Here is a 21,611-nt window from a genome sequence, read left to right on the forward strand (position 1 = left end):
CCAGATTTTGACACGTATGAAATCGGCGTCAGGGAAGGAAGAAATCAGGAGATGCGGCAAGACACAGAGGTCACGGTTGGAAATCGGCCGATTGGTGCTACATTCAAGGATCGGCCGATTACCCTTTAAGGGTTCAACTCTGCCTCGCCCGACCCCTGAGTCCTGGGGTCGGATGCGCCCGACCCTCCGAGGGAGGATCTCCGCCTCGCCCGACCTTAGGTCCTAGGGTCGGCGTAGTCAGAGCCCCGGACATGTGGGCCGTAATCGGCTGTCCCTTGCCGATGGAGTGGATAAAAATTGGCCGATTAGGAGGCTGGAGCAATTGGGCCGGTATGGGCTTGAAGTGGATTATGAAGATAAAAAGGGAGTCAGCCCATGAGAGCATGATGATCAACTCCAGTACGAATCGTACTTGTAAATATTCGTTTTCGTTTAAAATTAGAGATAGAGTTCTAGTCGGTTAAGGAGTCATTTGTAACAGGCTATAAATAGCCACCTTCGTAGATCTGTAATCATCATCAAATCAATACAACAAACTACTATTTCCTCGTACTTACTTTCAAGCAGGCGACTTCGCTAATACTTTTCTTCTTTTCCACGAGTTTGTACGAGTTGGCTGGGCTGCATCGACTTGACCTCCGGCTGATTCTGTAAGTTCCATTTATCGAGTAACATCTAAGCTTTAACTTTGGGCGCATCACTATCGTTTCGTTTAGATTTATTCACCAGTTATCGATATTCACTAGAATTCTAGGTTTTACCTGTTGTTCTAGTTTTATCACCAGTTATCCAGCTAGGAATTGGAACTTTCGGCTTTCCTGTACTTCGTTATTCAATCTATTCGTTTTACGTATAGCCGATTTAGATCTGTTCCTAGTGTTGTTACTGTAGCGTTGTTTAGATTACTCCAGCAGTCTTCTTTATTAATGCTGCCCGGTAATCGGCTGCATTATAGCCGATTTCCTTATTACGGCAAATCGGCCGATTCGCTGATAAGCTATCCCGAGATTGGAACCTTAGCCGATCGCAACCTCTGGGATCTGACACGTTTCTTTCCTTACCAATCAGCAGGTCAGACTGGCTGGCACGCCGCGCGAACCGCACCAGGGCGATCACCCGAACAGGAGTTAAGCAGATTCTCCCGGGTCGTGTGTCCGACGCTGGGAATTCGATCAGTCGATTTCTAGCGCCAACAGGTTTGAACCATAAATAAATTTTTTCATGAGGTATAATCATGATTATGTACACTCTAGAAATTGCACAAAGACAATAATATAAAACAATCCTTTTGAAATTTTGAAAAACATATGCTGCAGAGACCAAATTGTTGAGCCATGTGAACATCGGGTGGATGGCATGAAAGAAAAAATCCATCTACCTAAAAAACAAAAAATCCATCCCGTATCGACCCTGGCGACCGCGGCCCGATGTTGGTGCTCGATGCTCAGCCATTGGACCCTCAGCGTCCTGCCATGCTGCCGCCAGGCGTGCGCTGACCCGCGCCACGCGAATTTGGCCATCAGCGGGCGCGCCGCTTCCTTGCCTACGCCGGAGAGAGGTGACGGGATACGAGGAGAGAGAGGGGAGATATTCAAATGCTTTTGAAATCATCAAGAGGAGTGATATAACGGATAAGGCGGGGGAGATTCTTTAGTACCAGTTGGGAGCTCCAACCGGTACTAAAGGTCACCCACCTATTAGTACCGGGTGGAGCCTCCACCCGGTATTAAATGCCTTCAAGCACATTAGTATCGGGTGGAGGCTCCACCCGGTACTGATGGGTGACCTTTAGTACCGGGTGGAGCTCCCACCCGGTACTAATGGAGGTCATGGGGGCTTCTGGGTAGACCTAATACTAATGCTCACATTAGTACCGGGTTAAAAAAATAATCGGTACTACGGGCTAGGACCAATGCTCAGTTTTTTAGCAGTGTAGCTAGCAATCCATCATGGATCAAAAAAAAACTTCTATAAATGAACTTGCATGTCTTGTGCTCATGACTCTCTTCGTATCTTAGACACCCATTTCTTGTTATTTTAGTACAAACACGTTAATTTCCGCTGGGCAATGCAAACCCCAAAAATTTAATCCAAGAAAGTAGAAATCATTCATGTCACACATTTATGAAGATATTAAGTTCCAAGAATCAGAGTAGGGGGTATGCAAAAACCATGAAAATTTGTTCAAATATTGGAAGTAAACGTTTGTAATCTAAGACATTCTTGAACATGTCTTGGCCTCAACTATGGCGTTCTTGAACAAGAGTTGGAAATCTGACATTCTTGAACAAGAGTCGAGGAAATCCACAATTTTAATCCTTATTGATCTCATTAGAAGCACACTAAATTATCCTGGCAGAAAGTAAGGACCTAATTTTCTAATAGGCTTTCAAACTTCAACTTCTTGAAAGCAATATTGCTAAAACATTCTCTGATTGACTCAACGTTTCTTACTAGGCTTGACGACTGAACATTTTCTATGAGAAATATTGTTTAAACAGATTCATTTGCCTCAACATTTCTAATAGGATTGTCGACTCAACATATTTTTTATTTTTTACAAATTAAATATATTCTGTGATGGGCCGAGGTGTTCGGTGCGACTGTGAAGCAGGCAGCGGTGACGCGACGAGGGCATCTTGGCATCGGCTCCAACCTTGAGCATGGCGGCGATGAGTGTACAAGAACAGGGCCAGGACCAGGAATGATCAGATTAATACTAAATGGCAGTGCTAGTAAAATTTTTCAACATTATAATAATGACTAAAATACCCTAATGAACCAATGGTTAGATTTTCTACGTACTTACATACTACTCCCACTAAAGAGCTGTATAGGGTACTGTAAAGGTGCTCTATTCTAAACAGAACTCCCAATTCAGGAAAATAATAGGCTTCTGATTCCAGCACGCTCTTGAGCTGCTAGTTTCAGGATGTGATTGCTCACCTAAACTTCTGTCCTGTTTTGCCACATGTTTGAAGAATCGAAGTACCTTCACTTATGTACCTGTGAATGCATCGGATCACTAGAATGAACTGCACTACAATTTGTGGACTCCATAACCATCTCAGAGAAACAGGCATTACCACTCATGCGTCATGGCTCATGAGAACCAATGTCCCTGATGCACATGAGTAAAGAAAGGACTGCATGTAACCAAACACCCAGTGAGTGGAACTCGATTCCAGTTCACAAATTCCATGCCAATACCTGGGATTCAAGCGGACCACAACAAGACCAGAAAGATAAGGCCACTTGTGGCTGAAGCGAATGCCTTCTTGGACGATCCAAATTACTGACCAAATTGTATCAGAAGGGAATACAGAGAAGACTGTCACATGAATGTACAATTGTTAGCTAAAGTATAACATAACCTATGGTAAGAAAAAGAAAACTTTTTGTTTAGGCGCCTCTGCTACCTCTGTTCTTCAGTGTTACTCCTTGTCCTTTTGTCTTTCATGATTGGATACTTATTACAGAAATAAATCAACAAATGGTATTCGGATGGTGCCAGGATCACCGGCAGAGCAGAACAAGTATGATGGTGATTATGAGCCGGAAAAGGCGGTGATGCACTGGTGGTCTGGTGCTGATCAGCTGGCACCGGGTCCTGCAGCATTGCCGTCTACTGAACGGCAAGGAAGGTGCTGCTCGTTGGACCGGCTGAATTCGCCGTTGCCGCAGCCGTCGCTGGTGGTGCAGTTGCGTCGCCACTGCTCCCGATCACAGTAGGCTTCTGGAAGCTCGTCTTGTACTTCGTTTTGTCTTCATCGTTGCCGCCTTCTTCAGTGTAGTCGCCTCCCATGTCGTTGTCGTCGCTCTCCGTCTCGTCTGCTCCGAACTGCTGCTGCAGCAGCTGCACGTCTGTTTCTTTCATGTTGTCCTCTGCCCTCTGTGCAACGTCAATTCTGAATCCTGATTAGCATGTGCGCAATTAGTTGATTTCCAAGAATGGAAACCTTTACGGTGAAAGCTCGACGTTACCTTGTTTTTGTCGCCGTCATCAGGCACGGTGGTCGCGGGTGCCGTCTCGCCGTTGTTGCCGGGAGGACCTTGCACGTTTCCCTGTCCATCATTCTTCGACTTGCCAGCGTCGTGGCAGCTCTTCCCCTCGAGCTCGCGCGGGTTCAGGTTCGGATTCTCCAGCACCGTGACGGCGACGGCGGCCGTGTACGCTCCCGGCGCGGTGCTGATGCCTCCGCCGGCGAAGCGTTTCTTGCGGTACATGGCGTCGAGCTGGTGGAAGTACGGGCAGGTCTTGGAGTCCTCGGGGCGCCTCTTGTTGCTCTCCTTCACCTTCTTGTAGTACTTGTTGATGTTCTCCCACTTCTCCTTGCACCGCTTGGCGCTCCGGTGGTACCCGATCCTCCGCATTCCGGCGGCGATGTCCTCCCAGAGCGGGCCCTTGGCCACGACGTCATGGTACTGCTCGTCCTTCTCGGTTCGCAGCTGGATCAGCGCCTGCACCTCCTCCTTCGGCCACCGCGACGGCAGCGAAGACCCGCTGCCCTCTCCTCCAGCCCACGCCCGGGCCTCCTCCGGCTTGGGAGGCGCGGGCACAGGCTGGAGCGAGGCGTCGTGGCGAGGCGACGGCGGGGTGCGGTCGGGCATCGGCGCGGGCACGGGCATGGCGACGGCGATCGGGGGAGGGAGGCGCACGGGCTCCCCCTGCTGTTGCCCACCGCCGATGCGCTGGAGGAACGCGATCAGCGCGGCGTCGCGGGAGGCCGCGGCGGCGCGCTCCCTGGCGAGCTGCTCCCGCTCGTGGTTCATGCGGGCGACCTCCTGCCGCCGCCACGCCTCCTCGCGCGCCGTGCGCTCCGCCTCCCACCGCTCGAGCGTCTCCAGGAACACGCGCTGCATCGCGTCCTGCTTCTCCGTGACCTGCTTCATCATACCCTCGAAGATCGCCATCATCTCCCTGTCGTCGCCGCCGCTCTCGCCCTTGCCGCGGCCCGCCTCCAGGACACCGTCATCCAGGTCGTCGTCCGACTCGGAGTCGGACTCAGACCCCGACATGGACGAGAAGCTGAGGTCCGGCAGGGCGGAGCCGCCGGGAGGGCCTAGCTGTTGGGTCGCAGGGGTCGCCGTCCACGCCGCCATTGTCCTCAACGGTTGATGATCAGCTTGCACCGTGGCCATACCCGTGGCCTGCTGCTGCCGCTGCGCCGCGGCGTGGAGCGCCTCGAGCTGCGAGAAGAAGCGGTAGCTCTTGCCGTCCTGGCGCCCGGCGCGGGCGTCCTTGGTGCGCCTGTAGTACTTGTCCACGTTCTCAAACTTCTCCTTGCACTTCTTGGCGCTCCGGTGGTATCCCAGACCCGCAAGCTTCCTGCAAAAACGAGCCCCAACACACAACACGGCCGATGCACCTGTTAGCTCTTTCTCGCGTTCACGTCTCAACCAAGGCGAAGTCATGAAGTGGTGATGACTTCGTTGTATGTGCCGTGCGGAGAAGTATCTTTCATCAAAGAGAGTGGAACGGATGGGTCAAAGCTCGTCATCATTCGTCCTCTCACTCCGCTCGCTGAAAGGGACCGGACATACGCGGAAGGAATTGGAATTTGGAAGCGGATCGGAGGCATGTAAAGCGACGACGGAGAGGGAGAGGCATCAGACATCACCAGTCACCAGTGCTTGGAATCAGCAGAGATGTGTTGATGATGTCAAGTTGATGGCATCGTGTCCGAGGAATATAAACTAAGTGAGGTGGTGACGACAGCGGCCGGCGGCCCGGTGCCGGGGTCGTCAGCGAAATGCTTTCCTTCCTTCTTCCCCGGAAAACAATGAGCGCATCGATGGAAGTGTTTTAAAAGGAAGAGAGGAATAGAAAAACTGTGCAGCTAGCCTGCAGGCTGCAGCTGCTGCCATACTGCCATGTCTGTGCTGCTGTTGCTCGCACAATCACGCCGCGGCACACGGCTGCCCGGGCGCCGGGATCCTTATCGTCCTGCGCTTCACTGCACCTACCACTTCACTAGGCTCCAATCTCACATAAACCGGGGAGCATTACGCCAAAGGCGCTGGGGAAAAAAGCAGGGGTAAAAAGATGACAGGATAGCTCGCCATCGTTTCACCAGCGACGCCGGACGGCGAGGTGAATTCCGTGAAACCGTTAGCCGCATTCCGCTGCAGGCGAAAGAGAGAAGAGAAAAGGGAATTACGGCTTGCTTTCTCACCTGGCGACGTCCTCCCAGAGCGGCGCTTTGAGTGGGGCGTTCCGGAAGTCGGCGTCCATCTCCGTCCGGATCCTGATGAGCGCCAGCGTCTCCTCGCGCGGCCACCGGTGGCCGCCGGACCCCGACGCTCCCACGCCGCTGCCGCCGACAACGTCGGCCGGCACGTCCTCCTCTTGTAGGTTGGCCACGGCGCCAGCGCCGGAGCCGCCCGCTGGCAATTCCTCGAAATTGGCACTCGGCGTCGTCCCCGCAGGCTGCAGCTGCATCGGCGGCGGCGGGATGGCGGTGGCAGACACGAGCCCCGTCGGCGTCGGCGGGAACGGGGCCGTGCCAGCCGTCGGCGGGGCCGTGTACGGGGACCCGGCGCCACCATGGTGGTGCAGCATGGCCACCAGCCCACCACCACCACCTTTCCTTCCCTGCCCAAAACACGAAATTCAGTTGATCTGCCACCTCGCAAGACCTAGGCAATAGAAAATTGCGGCATCACTTAACCAGTACTGCGACTAGCTATAGCAGCGTCTCTCTTGTCTCCGGCCTACAAGTACGTACTACCAACTACCATTAGTCTAGGAGAGCAATTCAGGCACCGAATTGGGGAGAATTCTTGCTTCCACACCCATCTCTCTCAGTCCCCGTTGCCCTCCCGTCTCTCTCTAGTCACAGGGAGAGTGAGTGCCACGAGGAAGGTTAGGGGACTTACGGCGCCTCTGGACGGCTGGTTATGACGGAAATTGGGGGGGGGGGGGGGGGGGGGGGGGGGGGGGGGGGGGGGGGGGGGCGCTGTGCAGCTAGGGGAGGAGGAAGAGGGGACGGTGGTGAAAGGAATGGGATGGGGTCATGGACAACTGGAAAGGGCAAAAGAGGGTGGAGGGCAGGCAGAGAAAACCAAGAGCCTCTACAAAGGGGAGGCTGGGGTATGGTACATGTGTAAACTCCACTAGATACTAGTGCTTTAGGATTTCTTGTATGTATCTCCCTCACAAGATTTGCGAACTTTGTAAACAAGATATCTACGCATTTTATAAAATCTTAGAGATACGGAATGAGATCTTAACTTCTCCAGGAGTAATTGTACGTGCATATCAAGATATATATTTAAGCTTGAAGACATAACAATATCGGCATTTTTTGCCCATTGGATTCCCTTCATAAATGTTAGGGCTAGGTGTGCCTCTGCGGGAGAAATTATGTATCTCCACGTGAGATAAGCAACTTTATAAAATATCGTCATTTTAGTCAACCATTTATTCAATAAATATTAGGGATAAAAAACAAGTCATTCCATCCCCATGAGTAAGTATAGGTGCCTCCCATAGAAGATATCTGAGTTTCAAGAAAAATTCTTTATATTTCATTAATTCATATGATTTACTTCTTATATGTTGGAGATAGATAATGTGTGCTATATGCCCATATCTATCTTGCATAGATACAATTTCATTGAGAAAGAATATTCATTATGATTGAATCTATTGATATCACTTTTTCTGTCTCTTAAAAAGAATAGAAATTTTCAATAAGAAACAAATAAACATGCTTCAGTAGGATCCATTTCAATATATATACAATGATGAATCTTACATGTCTCCTAACTCGAATATGCTTAAATGCATCAAAATATAGAATACATTTAAGTTTTCGCCACTTGGATTATTTCCATTAATATTTTTCTATTAGGGATTTCATAAGTCATTGTATATCGTGCAATTAAGTTGGTACTACAACGATTATTGTGGTAAACTTGGTGATATGATATCAGCAAGGTAAAACTGTACATATTTTGTGAGAAGAAAATATTTAGTATTATGCTCATAAAAACTACAGGAATATACTAGTCGTGAGCCACTATGCCATAACAAGCACGTCTATGCTTGATTAAATACATTTGAATGCACGATTTGTTTGATGCACCAAAAAGAGTGCTAATAGTTAAGATGGAGAATTTTAGACCTTACAATTACCATAAGTATCCTTGTTGCTAGGAGAGTTTGATTCTTATGAAGGATGAATAAAATCATCCTAGTCAAAAGTTTAGATTTATTCACCTGATTGAAGACGTGCAAATATCAATGCAAACTGATTATTGGGTATCTATATGTTATAAGTTGAATCCAATATAAGCAATATATATGTGGTCGTTAGTGTGTGGAGCTAAATTAGAGAAGTTCATAATTATTTTTCCATTCTAAAAAAAGAACACAATAATGTATTATAAAACTTTAAAATAGATAAGACTCTCATACATATTTTAAATGTGCGAAACCATTACAATACCCTTACATATGATTTCTTATTTGAAAAGTATGATTTTTATTTTTTCGGTGTGGCTACTTCTTGATATGTTTAACATAACTGAGGGATAAGGTATCCGCGGGTCCCCACCGACCAGGATACTGGTCGGCCTGACAAGTGAGCTCCGCTCGCTCGTGGCGTGCGGGCAAAGGCATGAAGACGTGTGGAGTACAAGCTCGAAGGCTGGGCAAACGGATTCTACCCGGATATTGCGGGATATGTTGTAGTCTGACTCAGATTGCTTTTCAAGTAACAATCGACTAGGATTAGATCCTATCCGACTTGTAACCCTAGGTCGTCAGCCTATATAAGGCGGCTAGGGACACCCCCGGGGCTAACTCAACCCAACGCACATCGACTCTTTGCATCCCATACCAGCAATACAATCCACCAGAACACAGGATGTAGGGTATTACTCTTCGGAGGCCCGAACCTGTCTAAACCTTGTATCTCTGTGTTACCATTCAAGTTCTTGGTCTTGCAATCTCCCTTGCCTACAAATCTACTACCTGGGCAACCCCTGGTGGACTGCCGGTCACTAAATCCGACAATAACAATGTAGTGTTATGGATATATATGCACATATATCGGTGAAGGTGAGTAGCCTTGAACAAGAATGAAATTCTCATTAAACATTGAGCTACTACTGGTTCGTTATTTTCCAAGCCACAATAGATAATTCATCATTTTTCTCACTCTTAAATGATGATTTTCTTTTTCATAATTGTCCATTTAGAAATAAACACTTGATAGTAAGTCTTAAAAATTCAATGATACGTTGATGAATCTATTAACTTCCGGTCACATTAACACATCATAATTCTCATCGGTATCGATTGCGTCAGTGATGTATATGAAATCGGAGTACCCATGAAACTTTACGTAGACTACGGGTTCGTTTGGTAGGGCTAGGGCTGTGGCTGCTGAAACGGCTCCGACTGTAGCTTCTTTAGTGGAGCAGCTTTTTTTAGTTCCGGCTTGTCTGGTTGGAAAAACGTTTGGCAAAACGACTTCTCCTAGTAGTTTAAAATGGATAAGAATATGAAATGTCCATGATGCCCTTCTCTTTTTTCTTTCATTTTTTCTCATTTCTTCTTATTCTTTTTTCCCCTCCCTTTTATTCTCATCTTATCTATTCATCTCTGCTGGCTGGCCATCCATCTCTATCCTTTCTACTCCCCGCCAGTCGTCTTGCCTCCTGCTGGCTGCCTCACCCTGCCGTCGTCGAGCTCTCCCCCACCCGTGACTCATCCATGCCCCAACTTGCTCGCGTCGCCGTCTGCCTCCATGCACCCACCAGCCAACTCGCCCCCACCTCCATGGGCAAACTAGGGAGTTTAGCCCTGGGAGCAGGATGGAGCCGCGGGGAGCCCATTTTTTAGGCTCCACCTCCATCAATCTGCTCCAATCACCGTATTTTGCGGGGCTCCGATGGTGGAGCCATTTCTTCCCCCACCCCTTTGGCAGGGCTTCACCAGAAGCCGGTGATAAAGCCGGTTGGGAAGCCCCGCCAAAGGGGCCTACAACTCTCTATGACTAATGTTTCTATTTTTTAATTAGTAAGGGGCAAAACTACTCAGTAATAATGATTAAATTTGGAAGAAATCGCACCACTTTGGTCCAACAATGATAGGCTATGTTCCTAAGCCCTAACAAAATAATATTAATGAAAAGAAAAATTTGGAGGAACATCGATATATATGAAAAACGATGTTCCTAAGCCCCTTCCCTAGGGTCTCCAATCCCTAGCTCTGACATTCCTGCGATGTAGACGATTAACAGATTGGGCGTGGCACTGGCATAGTGGGTGGCACAATGAACCTGCACTCCTCCACCTGGTCATCTTTGTGTCAAAGAGGCTTCACGACACAAAAAGAGACACCGCGAGGTCTACGTTGAGTGACAATGCTCCCCGTGTGCCGGCCGCTGCTAAGCCTCTACCACCTGCCAAGAATGCACCCAAGCCGCCCTGGTCGTCCCTAGCTACAAGCCATATTCTATCCCTCCTAAAATGCAAGACATTATGAGTTTATCCAAAGTCAAACTTTTCTAAGTTTGACCAAGTTTATAGATGATAGTATTAACAAACATCACACCAAATAAATAATGTATCAAAATAGATTTCATAATGAATCTAATGATACTTTTAGATGTTGCTATTATTATTTATATTCTTTATATTTTTGACCAAACTTAGAGAAATTTGACTTTAGATAAACTCAAGATATCTTATATTTCACTATTTCACGATGGAGAGAGCAGTTTTGTAACGACCTCAGTTAAAATCCTTCACGTTAATCTTAATCCGAGTCCCTGATCCCCTGTCTCAGCTTTACCGAGTCTAAGTGCTCAACCTCCAGTTCGGTCCCGACCCCTGTGATCCGACCCCTCCCCGCCGTTTCCCCAGCCCCAACCCCGCCGACCCCAACTCACCCGTCGGATCCTTCCAAGTCCTCCCAACAGTCTCCCTCAATCTGAGCTGTGGACCAACCGAAACTGACCGGTGGACCCACAAAGATCTTTCCCCAGATCTCCCGCGGCAGACGCACTCGAGTTGCATGCCCGCTTCAGAGTTTCTCCGCCGCGTGGCTCATCTTCTCCGACAACCGCCGCTCCGCCTCGTCGCCGGCCACGACTGGATGGATTCTCGTGCCCCCTTCCCCAATCGCAGCGGAAGCTCCTCTGCTACCCTTTCTGCAGCACCTCGCCGCCCGCGCCCATCATCACCTCGCTAGACCCCTGGCTGCAGAGCCCGATGCCGCCCGTCTTTTCCGTCGCCCCTCCACAGTCGCGCCGCCCCGGTCCGCGCTACGCGACGATTCCTCCTCCGCCAACCCAGACCACGGCCGCGACAGCTCCTTTCCCGCCCTGTCAGAGCTCCGCCCCCCACAATCTGTTGCTCCGCGCTCGCCCGCGCGACCGCAGCCGCCTGCCTTCTCACCTGTGCGCCCTCGTTTCTAGCGCCGTTCCCCCGGTCACTTCCATCAAATCCACCGCACGACGACGCCCGCCTTCGCCAAATCTCAACCACCGGCAAAACCGCGCCTGCGCCGCCCCGCCTCTGGTGCCCAATGACCGCTGGTGTCATCCCCGAAGCCCTGCTCCACCGCCCTCGTCGCTCAATCGCCGCCCCGGCAGCACACTCCATCGTTTCTTCCCCGGCCTTCGCGCCGCTTCCCCCTTCTCTCTTCCGCGCAGCTATAAAAGGGGAATGTCAGGGCTCCGCCGGAGTTCCCCTTCGCCATCGCTGCCCTCCCACCTTGCTCTCTGCTCGTCGCTCAAAACGCCACCGCTTAAGCTCCTGAGGAACTTTCCCCTCCGCTCAACACCGCCTTCCCCAATCCACCCAGCCACTTGCTCCTCCGCGCTGCGCAAACGCTTGCTTGTGGTTCACAAGAAGCACCGCCGCCGCTGGAACCCATCGGACCTCGCTGCTGTCCGAAGCCTTAGTCCTTCCGCCCAAGTCTGCTCCTTCCCGACCCCAAGCTTCACCTGTAGGACGAAGGTAAGCTGCCGACCCTTTGTCCGTCTCGTCCGACCCCTTTTGTCCGCCCGACCCTGTCTGTTTCACCGACCCTTTCTCCGCCTCGCCCGAGAACTCGGCTATATCTTTTTCCTTGAACCAAGGGTATATGTGTAAAACTCGGGGACTTCTCTGCGTTAAGTCTGAGGACCCCCAGCACATCTTTTCCTCTAGATTAAGGGTCTGATCATAAGTTCCTTCCCATCCAACCCTCATATCTTGATCTCCACCAACTCAAGCGAACCTCCCCACCCTTCTGTAACTTGCCGCAAGTTTCTGGGCTCAAACTTGCAAGTGTTGCTGTTGAAATAACCATCTAAATGCTAACCCATGCTTTGCATTCGTGTAGAGCTGTGTCTCGCCGACGGCTTCTACGAACTGTGCCCGGTGCTAGAGGACGAAGCTGCAGCAGAGCTCCCGCCTCCAGAAGCCGAAGTCGTCCAAGCAGAAGAGCAGCTTCCCTCCTCATTGTTCGAAGGCAAGCCCCGGATGCATGAATCCCCCTGTGTTTTACCAAACTTGTGCATGCCTTCTTTATCATGCTTGTGCATTTACGTATAGGAGTTGTTTGGAACCATAGATGCATGACTTAGATCCCTTCATCTGAACACTAGCTGTTGGACCGAGTAGATGCTTTGCTTAAATAGGAAACGGTAAAAGCCGAGTGATTTCCTGTCACTCGCGAGTTGTAGGAGTTGGTTGTTCCTCCTCTGTTACAACTATAAGGACAATGGACGGGGCAAGGTGTTGGGTAACTCTTTGGTGGTCGGCCGATCGCCCCGTCTATCTATGAAACTTGTTAAGGCCCGACAGTGGTGGTGTTCGTGATCAAGTGTTTGAAAGTACTAATCTCATACCTAGTATGGGATGGGGAAGCCTAGTACCTGATTGAACTAGGGCGTGGCTTATACCCCTGCTGTCCCTGGAACGAGGTTCCCATGGTGCATTATGTGGGTGCAAGTGCGGTCACAGTACGGTAGAGACCGGGACTATGGAGCATTGCATGCCAAGGGAAGTTTGGACCTGACACGCGCCTGGGAATTGATGGGGACGGCCGACACAGGAAGTGACCCTTGTGGTGCGCGGATGTCGTGAGATTAGGTCCGCCATGCATGGTTAAGAAACCCGAATCGATCCGTCTGCCTCTCACAGTTTGAGACTGCTTGATCGCTATGTCACCCTGAGTAACAAAGGAATCTGATGATAACATGGTCTTGATGAAGATATATATACCTGTTGGTTGGTTCTATGTTTGCTTAGAGTAAGTTGCTAACTTAGATCGGATAATGAACTTAGAACCTGAGCTAAAACTTGAAAGTAGGGATACACCTAGCGCTTTTGGTAAACAAACCCCTCAGCCAAAGAGTCTTGCATGTCTAGAAGTGGTGGAGTAGCATACTCCCTGTCGGTTACGTCTTGTTGAGCTTAGTAGCTCAGCCTTGTTGTGGCTCCTCTTTTTCAGGTGAAGTTGCTGCTCCTGAGCCATCCTCTGTTGGCACTTGGCCACCCCAACTCCCTCCGGGTTGGACGGTTGAGTGGGATCCCTCCTCGGACGGCGAGGAGAGGGATCACTGACGTCCCGGGTGGCCTCACCAGGGATGTCCGACCCCGACGATGTAGCTTCCGCTTGTTGTTTACCTTCCGTTGTTTTCTTTCAGAACTTGTTAAACCCTGATTTGCAACCAAGTGTGTATCAACTTGTAAATCTTTGGTGGACCTGCTGTATTCTCTGGAACCGCTCACCTTCGTGTGAGTTTGCTAATTCGGTCCTGTTAAGTGGTTAAATCGGATGAAATCCGACGGCACTTCGTGTTAGCTTGACTAAGGCATGAGTGTCGCATATTAGGCGACTTAACCGTACCTTAATCAAGCTAATCCGAAGTGGATCCGCCACAAGTTTCTAAGTGAAGAGTCGATTCTCAACACCAAGGGAGCTCTAGAGTCTGAACTGGTGCCTCTAGATTTGTGCCACGACACATGGAGTAAAACCGAGTTGCACAAACCAAATGCAGGAGAACATGGACTAAGTACTTGCAAAGAAAGTCGCATGTTGCACATCGCCATGGTTCCATCAATGTCGGTCACCAAGAACCATTGTTGTAGGCACCAATTGCTAAGCAAATGCGAACATATATACGTTGATTGCTAGGCTAACACGAACCCTCATTGTAGGAGCATCTCTTTTCATAATGTGTCTTTGTCAAAGATTCCTAGATATTCCTTGAGACAAATTTCCATACTATATGCAATGTGCTGAATTCGAAGGCGAAGAATTGTGTACGACTCGTTTTCCTGCTCCAGTAGGTCTTGATGCTTGCATAGGAGCACCGAGAGGTGGTTTTTAAGCATTGTAGAAGAGATTAAAATTAATTACCTAGCTCACAATTCTTGGAACAAAATGTCTTCCTCGGCCACTGCATCCATTTGCACGTTCTGTATCTCATCTTAGCATTAGATGTTATTTCCATTGTTTTGATACTTCTTCGGAGCTACCAAGCTAATTTTCTCTTCATGTTGTATTTTAGAAAATGATTATGCCAAAGTTTTGAAAATATGGCGAACACGATGCTGCGGAGTTGCGCTGCACAATCCGCGCTTGTTTAATGAGCCAAACGCAATCATGGAGCAGCGAGCGGATAGATGGCCGGATGTGATCTGTCAGAGATGCGTGATCCAAGGAAACGCCCCGCTGCAGGCGCAGGCGGTACGCGCGAGCAGGCAGGGGACACACGTACAGAAGTCAGAAATGTATGCCCGGCCCGGGCACCCCGTCCCCGTCCATCCATCGCTAGCGACACCGGTGTGGGGCAAAGAAACAGGGGTGGCCGGAGGGGGGGGGGGCGCACGGCAGGCGCAGCGAGCAATCAATAAACGGGCACCGGCGCCGGGCGCGCGCTGCCAGCGTTCGCCTCTCCGAGTTGGGATTTGCCGGTTCCGTGCACGGATCGCTGCTCGCTTCCTTCACCTGGCGTGGCCTCGCCTCGCCGAGCTAGCCGCGGTGCCGGGACCCGGCCAGGCGGCCGGCCAGCCGGGCCAGGGTCTGCTCCTCTCTGTCGTCGGTGCCGATAAGAATTTGAAGTCAATCAGGCTGGATCACTGCCAGGCCAAGGGTCCTGTTGAGACAGATACAGCGTCACTCGGCGCTGTTTGCGTTTCCATGCGAGAGGAGGGTTGGTTGGCGCTGTGTCTGTACATCGATGGGACTATGTGTCCAGAGTTTGTTTTGCAAATTTTGGGATCCGTAGGGTGCCAACAGAAGAGCAATGGGCCATAATCATGCAGTGCCGCAACGTCTATGTCCACGCATCCTTGAATGTTTCGCGCCTGCAATGTACTGGACCACTGCCTCATTCTTCCTCCCAATGCTTTGGACACTACTTTGCTGGTCCTAGACGTACTCTGAATCTCTGATATTTTATTTTCGTTTCCATTTTCTTTTTCCTTTTTTTTGTGCCGATGCAGGAGGCTCTAGGCCGTGTCCGCTTATCAGGAATTCCAGGTTCCAAAGTTTCAGGAAAGAGATCATTGTCCAATAGCTAGAGAGCTTTGCATTGCCAAGTTTGGTTGCTTAAAGCAAATCCGCAAAAGCCTGCGTCGCTGCGTGTGTGACGAGATGACGAGCATGAGTGGTGTCTTACAGTTTGACAGCTTTGTTCTTCACTTATCTGCCAATTACGAGCATGAGAGCTGTATCTGCCACTATCTGCCAATAAGGATTCTGAAATTTAGGTTTTGTTGGAAGTATGGTATCGTTCCCCCAACCGTATTCTCCAGCATGAATATTAGAAGTACGATCATCCTCTCTACGGCCAGCAGCTCGTTACGGAGAGCATCACATTGCACACACAATTCCAGTTGCGGCGGCCACCACGCACCGTACGTTTGCCTTGTTTTCGACATCGCCAAGCTCTGACTCTGTGAGTCCACGTACGTTCCTTTGGAGCAACACAAAAAACCCAATCATTCACTCCGGACAGCGAGTTAATACGCGGGCATAAATCGCTGCACACGTCGGGCGTGAACCCAGTCTCGGTCGAACCGTGCCCGTGCCGTAAAACGGTAAACACGACGAGCCGACCGGTCGAATAGCCTCACGTGGTGGTTAGTACAACGGCCTCCGGTCCCCTCCCGCGGGCGCACACGTACACGTCCCTACGCACCACCCGGTGCCGTCAGAATCCGAGCGATTCCTCCCAGAAAAACGAGCGCCGGCTAGCCGCCTCCCCATATCCACATGGGAAAGGCTCCGGACTCCGGAGACCATGCACAGCGGGAAGCTGCGCCGTGCCTCCCCGGCGCGCGCGCGGCGCGCGGCGCTGGCAAGGCGATCTTGGTCCTGCAGGCTCCGGTGAGGCGTGGGTGTGGCAGCCTTCTAACGTAGTGGCGCGCGCTGCCTGCCGACGACGGCGATCCTCGGCAGCGCGCGGCCAGCCGATGCCCATATCCAGCAAGAGGGTGGGTGTGATTTGACACGCTAGTACAAGGGGAGATAGTAGGGGTCCCCCGGCCGTGGACACGAGCAAACGTTGGCGTCTGCGGCAGTGCAGAGCCCGCCGCGCAGCTTCGGAGTGAAGGCGCAGCAGCGCAGCACGTTGCGTTGGCTGGCGCTCTTCGTCAGGTGCAGCCGTGCAGGCTGCCAGCTATTCATGGATCAGATAAGGGAGGGCCCGGGCCGGCTCAAGCTCGTAACCATTAACTAGGTTATGGCATGTTGCCATGGTGAACAATTTACTGTTTAACTTGGAAGTGGAAGCGGCCCTGCAGGCAGGCAAAACACATCCTGGCGCAGTGAACGGGAGCATGGAACACAGCAGTTGTTCCGTTCGTAAGCTGTTGAAGCTACTGTTTTACAGTCTTGAAATGGATGTGCAATGGGGGCGGGGGCAGCACGGCCAGATCACTTTTCAAAATTTAAACTCGTGTTTGCTGTGCTTACCACATAGCTATGGGCCGAAGAAACAAGGAATTTGGGCCCCCTCCCGGCATAAAGAAAGAGGGTTCGAACTTGATTTCCTTTCTGCAGCATAGTTGGGCCTTTGGCTAGGCCGAGAGAACTTAGACTACATAAAGGCTTCCCTGTTTTTATTGTGTAGCCTATAGATACCACATCGGTGAAGTAGATGGCGATATACGAACTGATAACTTGGTCCCAAACATTATTGATACCTCGTGGCAGGCGTGGTTAGCAACATCAAACATTGTCAATGATTTCAGAATGATATTGTTATTCCTGGAGCACACTAAATGATGTGCTTAGCTTTTTTTTGCCTTGTCCTCATGGATATGTGCCATGGATGTGTGTGTTGTCTGTCACTACCTTGCAGTCCACCAAACCCTGCAGTTTGACTTGTGTGGCATTGCTTCTGAAATTAGCTCTTATGCTTCACCAATTGGACTCCCGAGCTTGCCTTCTTTTTTATTATTTCACCTAGTTGTTGCTGCAGCCTGCAGCCCCAGTTTACTTCGATCTTGGACCTTAAATCCTTAATGGATTGAGCATTAATTGTAGTTAGAGGAAGTGAGCCTAGCTCAATTAGTTAGAGTGGAAGGTGTGATCGTGCACTCTAAACACGCCACAAGCAATACAGGCTCGTCTGATCTTTCATGAGTTAATTATAACACAGACACAGTAATCTCATTGTTGCTTTGAAGGGACTGGACTCAGGGGAGGGCGTTTCAGCCCTATTCATTCCACCTCTTTTAATCTAATAAAGCGATTTGTATTAGTTACATGGCAAATTTGATTAAGAAATAATATTGCAGCTTCTTAGTATGTACCCTTCTGTCCCATAAAGACTATTCGTTTAGAAAATTTTAGATAAGATAGTAGTAATGCTAAAAGTCCAAAGTACCCCTAATAACTTTTCTTAATTGGATGGATTCCCGAGTATAATTAATTATGCATGGCTTGCAGTAATTGTCGGACCTATTAGCCTTCTTTATTTAGCGAGTCTGGCTCAGACATCCATGGTGGGAGTAAATGATCGATTCGTTAACCAGATCAGAAGGTATTATGAGGGTATTTGTTGGATGGTCTGAAAGTTATATGAACACTCTTTGTGGAACAAGTTTTTGAGGCTAAACAAACAGTCTTTTAGGGACGGAGGGAGTACATAGTAGCATAACCAACCAAATTGCCTCTGCATTAATCCGTTCCTCATGAGAAGGAAATGAAAATGCCAATGATTGCCTTTGCATATACTCCGTAATATATAACTGCTTAAAACCCTTGCCTCTCTCTGGAGGAGCTATTTGACCCAGAGTTACAGCACTGGAGATCAAGAATAAAATGCACCGCCAGTCCTTAAACTTGATAGGAAGTGTCATCCAGGTCCCTGAACTCTGAAAATGTACATTGAAGTCTCTAAACTTGCTAATCGGTTCGTGTGAGGTCCAAATCTTCGTTACCCGCGTTAATCCACCTATGTGGCATGCTGATTGTACGTTGATGTGGATCTGCTTATGTGGGGCCCACATGTCAGCACTCTCTTCCTCACCTCTCCCCCCACCTCTTTGTCTTTCTCTCTCTGCAGCGCCTGTCCAGCTGCCCGCACCGCCCCCTCCCTCCTCGAGCCGGCCCCTGCCGCCTGTCGTGCCCCGTGGCAAGGTCAACCGGCCGCTTCCTACGACGTGTAGGAGAACGAGGCCACAGGCGATGCACGCAGCGGCGCGGAGGGCCCTAGCTATTGTCCCAGTGGCCCGTCCGTGGACCATTGGTTGCCAGCCCATGGAGGCGCTCAGCCTCTGGCCCGACGGCGAGCAGCTCAACAACATGGCTGGGGAGCGGCACTGGTGGCGACGGGTGGCCCGCGGCGGAGCGGCGTGACAACATGGCTGGGTTGGGCGGCCGGTGGCCCACGGCGGAGCGGCGCGATAGCATGGCTAGGTTGGGCGGTGGCTCGTGGCGTGACAGCATAGCTTGGGGAGGGTGCTGGGTGGCGGCGGCCCGCGGCAGAGCGCGCACGATGGCATAGCTGGGGAGCGGCATGATTTCAACGAGCAGGACCGTGAATCGGAGTTGGCGTGAACGAGCTTCATGCGGCGGTTGCAAATCAAAGTGGTCAGCAGTGGGAGAAGGGCTTGGGTTAGCGTCGTGCGGCTGCCATCCTTGCGAGCTCCACTGCTGTGGAGGAACCGCCCAAATTAAACCGGCTTAAGTGCACTTAACCATTCTTTAAACAACTAGTCGGGTCAACGTGCACTTAAAATGGTGTAATCTGACGGTCCATCGGGTCAAGCTTGATTCTATCACTAATCCCTTCGATCGAACCCATATGCACAGAGCTCACGCGATAGTGAGAACAGATGATACAACAAAACATTTGATAACAACATAGAGTACTCATTAACCGAGTACCAAATAGGTACACACAAGTTTTGGAACAAGTTTGAAGTTTGCAGCGGATTACAAATCAGAGTTGGAAATAAAATAGCTACAGCGGAAGTCTAAGCGATACGATGACAACAGGTACATGGTGACATGGGTAGCCCGTCCGCATGTCATCCGTCCAAGTACTCCTTCACCTAAGTACTCTTACGCCGAGTTTGGAGACCACTTGACTGACCACCCCTCGGGTAGAGGACGGCCGTCCCAAGGTTGACCGGCAACTAGCTCAAACAAGTCAGCACTAAGCCCTAAAAATCATCAACAAAAGCAAGGCTGAGTATACTAATACTCAGCAAGACTTAACCGACCATGGACTATACTTAACCAACTTCTAATATGCAAGGCTTTTGGCTGAGGGGCTTGTTTTGCCAACAAAAGCAACTAAGGGTGGATCCTTACTTTCAAGTTTTATCCTTCATTTACAATGAACTAGATTACTCTAGATGAGCAACTTTGCAAAACTTTTTCAAAGTAAGGTAAACAAGTAGCGAGATAACAGCTTAACAGAGCATGTTTCCACTTCTTTCATTCCACTTCTTACTACGATGTGATGAAGAGACCAAGATTCTTTTAACCGAGAGCGGTGGCAAATCGATTCAATTTATAACCTTGCAAGGTGGACCTATACACCCGGCATATGACTTGCCCCATCGAGCAACATATGACAAACGGTTCCCTTAAAGAACGAGGGCATTTGAGAACCCCTGCGCCCCTCGAGTACTAATCCCCACCGGTACCTCCCAGGGCCTGCCATGAGTTACAGACCAGTACACAAATAGGGATCATGACGAACTCAAACTACCATTGCGCAATAAGGTACTAGGCTTTACTAGTTTCAACTACCTATTACTTCCAACAGGTGCATAGTATAGTTCAAACTTGATCAGCACGACCACAATGAATGGGGTCTTAATCGACATGGGCGAAGTGTAACCAACATTCAAGACTTTCTTCTCTTTGTGTCTCCGTCCAGTCTCCAATTCTTCCGTCTTTCAATTCCAGTTCCGAGTAGTTTTTTCCTAAATCGAGAGGTCTTATGTCCCGTGAGTGACAGGAGACCACTTGACTTTTATCGCTCCTGATTAAGCATGGCACTACTCGTCCTACACATACTAGTATTTGAGCCTGGGAATCCTAGGGATCGTGCAACTAAGGTTTCATTCAACTCCTAGAACTTAATGCAGTAAAAATTAGTACTCATAAGACATGGTAGTTTTGAAATTATGGGTTATGCTTCGAGGCTTGCCTTCGGAATCAGCTTTGGGCTCTTCTGTACTCTGGTGTAGTCCTTACGGCGCTTCCTCTGAAGAGGCTTCGAGCTGCTTACTCTCGGACACGGCCACCAACTCGTAGAGACCGTCCACTAAAGGATTGTCTACACGACGATGCATCTGTATGAGTTGAAGGAAATATAAGATACATGCACAGCATACGATTTGAAAAGTGCAACAACCCAAAACACTGGATTAGAAACCACGGAAACACCAAGACTCTGCGCAACTCAACTGCCTACTGATTAACCTTGAACAAACGGTAGAAGGGTCCTTCGACTACTCTAACTACCTTCTCTGTACTCTAGCACGACCTTAGACTACTCACGACCCTCAGAAAACAACTCGGTTGGTACCCAACCGACTATAAGCGACCTTGAAACAACTCAGACACACTCCTCCGACTACTCGTGGCTTCGAAACTACTCGGAGTACACACGTCCGGTGGTGCTTGCACACAGGTGACGTCGTGGGACACTTGACTACCCGAAAAACCTAGAAAACGCAACGCCTCGATGAGAGCTTACCTAAAGACTCTGTTTTGGAGAAGAAGGGGCTAGAAAGGGTGGAACGCGAGGGTGATGGCACCATCAACACTTCACTTCTTGGCTCCAGAAACTCTGGTGGCGGTCAGTGAGGTTGGAGACTAACTGGGAGTGTCGGCGAGGTGGGCGACGGTGAATCGAAAGTTTGGAACGGAGCTTTTGAGCGTAGCTGGTGGAAGAAGAGTTCGTTCGGCTTGCTTGTTCTAGCTCTTGGCCGAGGAAGAGTGGAGAGGTGAAAGGGAGCGGAAGAGCAAGGCCTTCTTGGGCGGGAGCTATTTACAGGGAACGGTTACCCGTTTGCTCTGGCAGTCCGTGGTGGTGTCAGGCGCGTGCGGTGCGGGGTCAGCGCTACAGTGGAGGAGTAGTGGCGCGCAGAGGCGTGGGCGATGGAGTGGTTGGTGATGGGACGAGGCG

The 21,611-nt window shown here is 50.0% G+C and overlaps 1 protein-coding gene across 4 annotated transcripts; it reads right to left on the reverse strand.

The window, feature by feature from the left end:
- Positions 1–3,262: 3,262 nt before the first annotated feature.
- Positions 3,263–6,908, reverse strand: LOC117841397 (trihelix transcription factor GTL1). 4 transcript variants are annotated; one of them, XM_034721753.2, is made up of 4 exons: positions 6,880–6,908; positions 6,177–6,595; positions 3,985–5,329; positions 3,263–3,892 (listed from the first exon to the last, which is right to left on the reverse strand). In XM_034721753.2, the coding sequence occupies exons 2-4, from the start codon at positions 6,560–6,562 to the stop codon at positions 3,626–3,628; spliced, it is 1,998 nt and encodes a 665-aa protein (XP_034577644.1). In that variant the 5' UTR covers positions 6,563–6,595; positions 6,880–6,908; the 3' UTR covers positions 3,263–3,625. The 4 variants fall into 4 exon arrangements, with proteins under 4 accessions (XP_034577644.1, XP_034577643.1, XP_034577645.1 ...); XM_034721752.2 differs by lacking the exon at positions 6,880–6,908 and adding an exon at positions 6,672–6,873; XM_034721754.2 differs by lacking the exon at positions 6,880–6,908 and adding an exon at positions 6,672–6,873 and having other exon boundaries at positions 3,733–3,915.
- Between the last annotated feature and the right edge of the window lie 14,703 nt (positions 6,909–21,611).

Source organism: Setaria viridis, chromosome 1 (assembly GCF_005286985.2).
Source record: "Setaria viridis chromosome 1, Setaria_viridis_v4.0, whole genome shotgun sequence".
Lineage (NCBI taxonomy): Eukaryota > Viridiplantae > Streptophyta > Magnoliopsida > Poales > Poaceae > Setaria > Setaria viridis.

What these genes read in the sequence shown, in the direction of transcription:
- LOC117841397 (XM_034721753.2), bottom strand. Translation starts at nt 6,562, where the DNA reads ATGCTGCACCACCATGGTGGCGCCGGGTCCCCGTACACGGCCCCGCCG. An exon ending in CTCTGGGAGGACGTCGCCAG is followed by an intron (nt 5,330 to 6,176) that starts GTGAGAAAGCAA and finishes TCGTTTTTGCAG; the next exon opens with GAAGCTTGCGGGTCTGGGAT. An exon ending in ATGACGGCGACAAAAACAAG is followed by an intron (nt 3,893 to 3,984) that starts GTAACGTCGAGC and finishes GACGTTGCACAG; the next exon opens with AGGGCAGAGGACAACATGAA.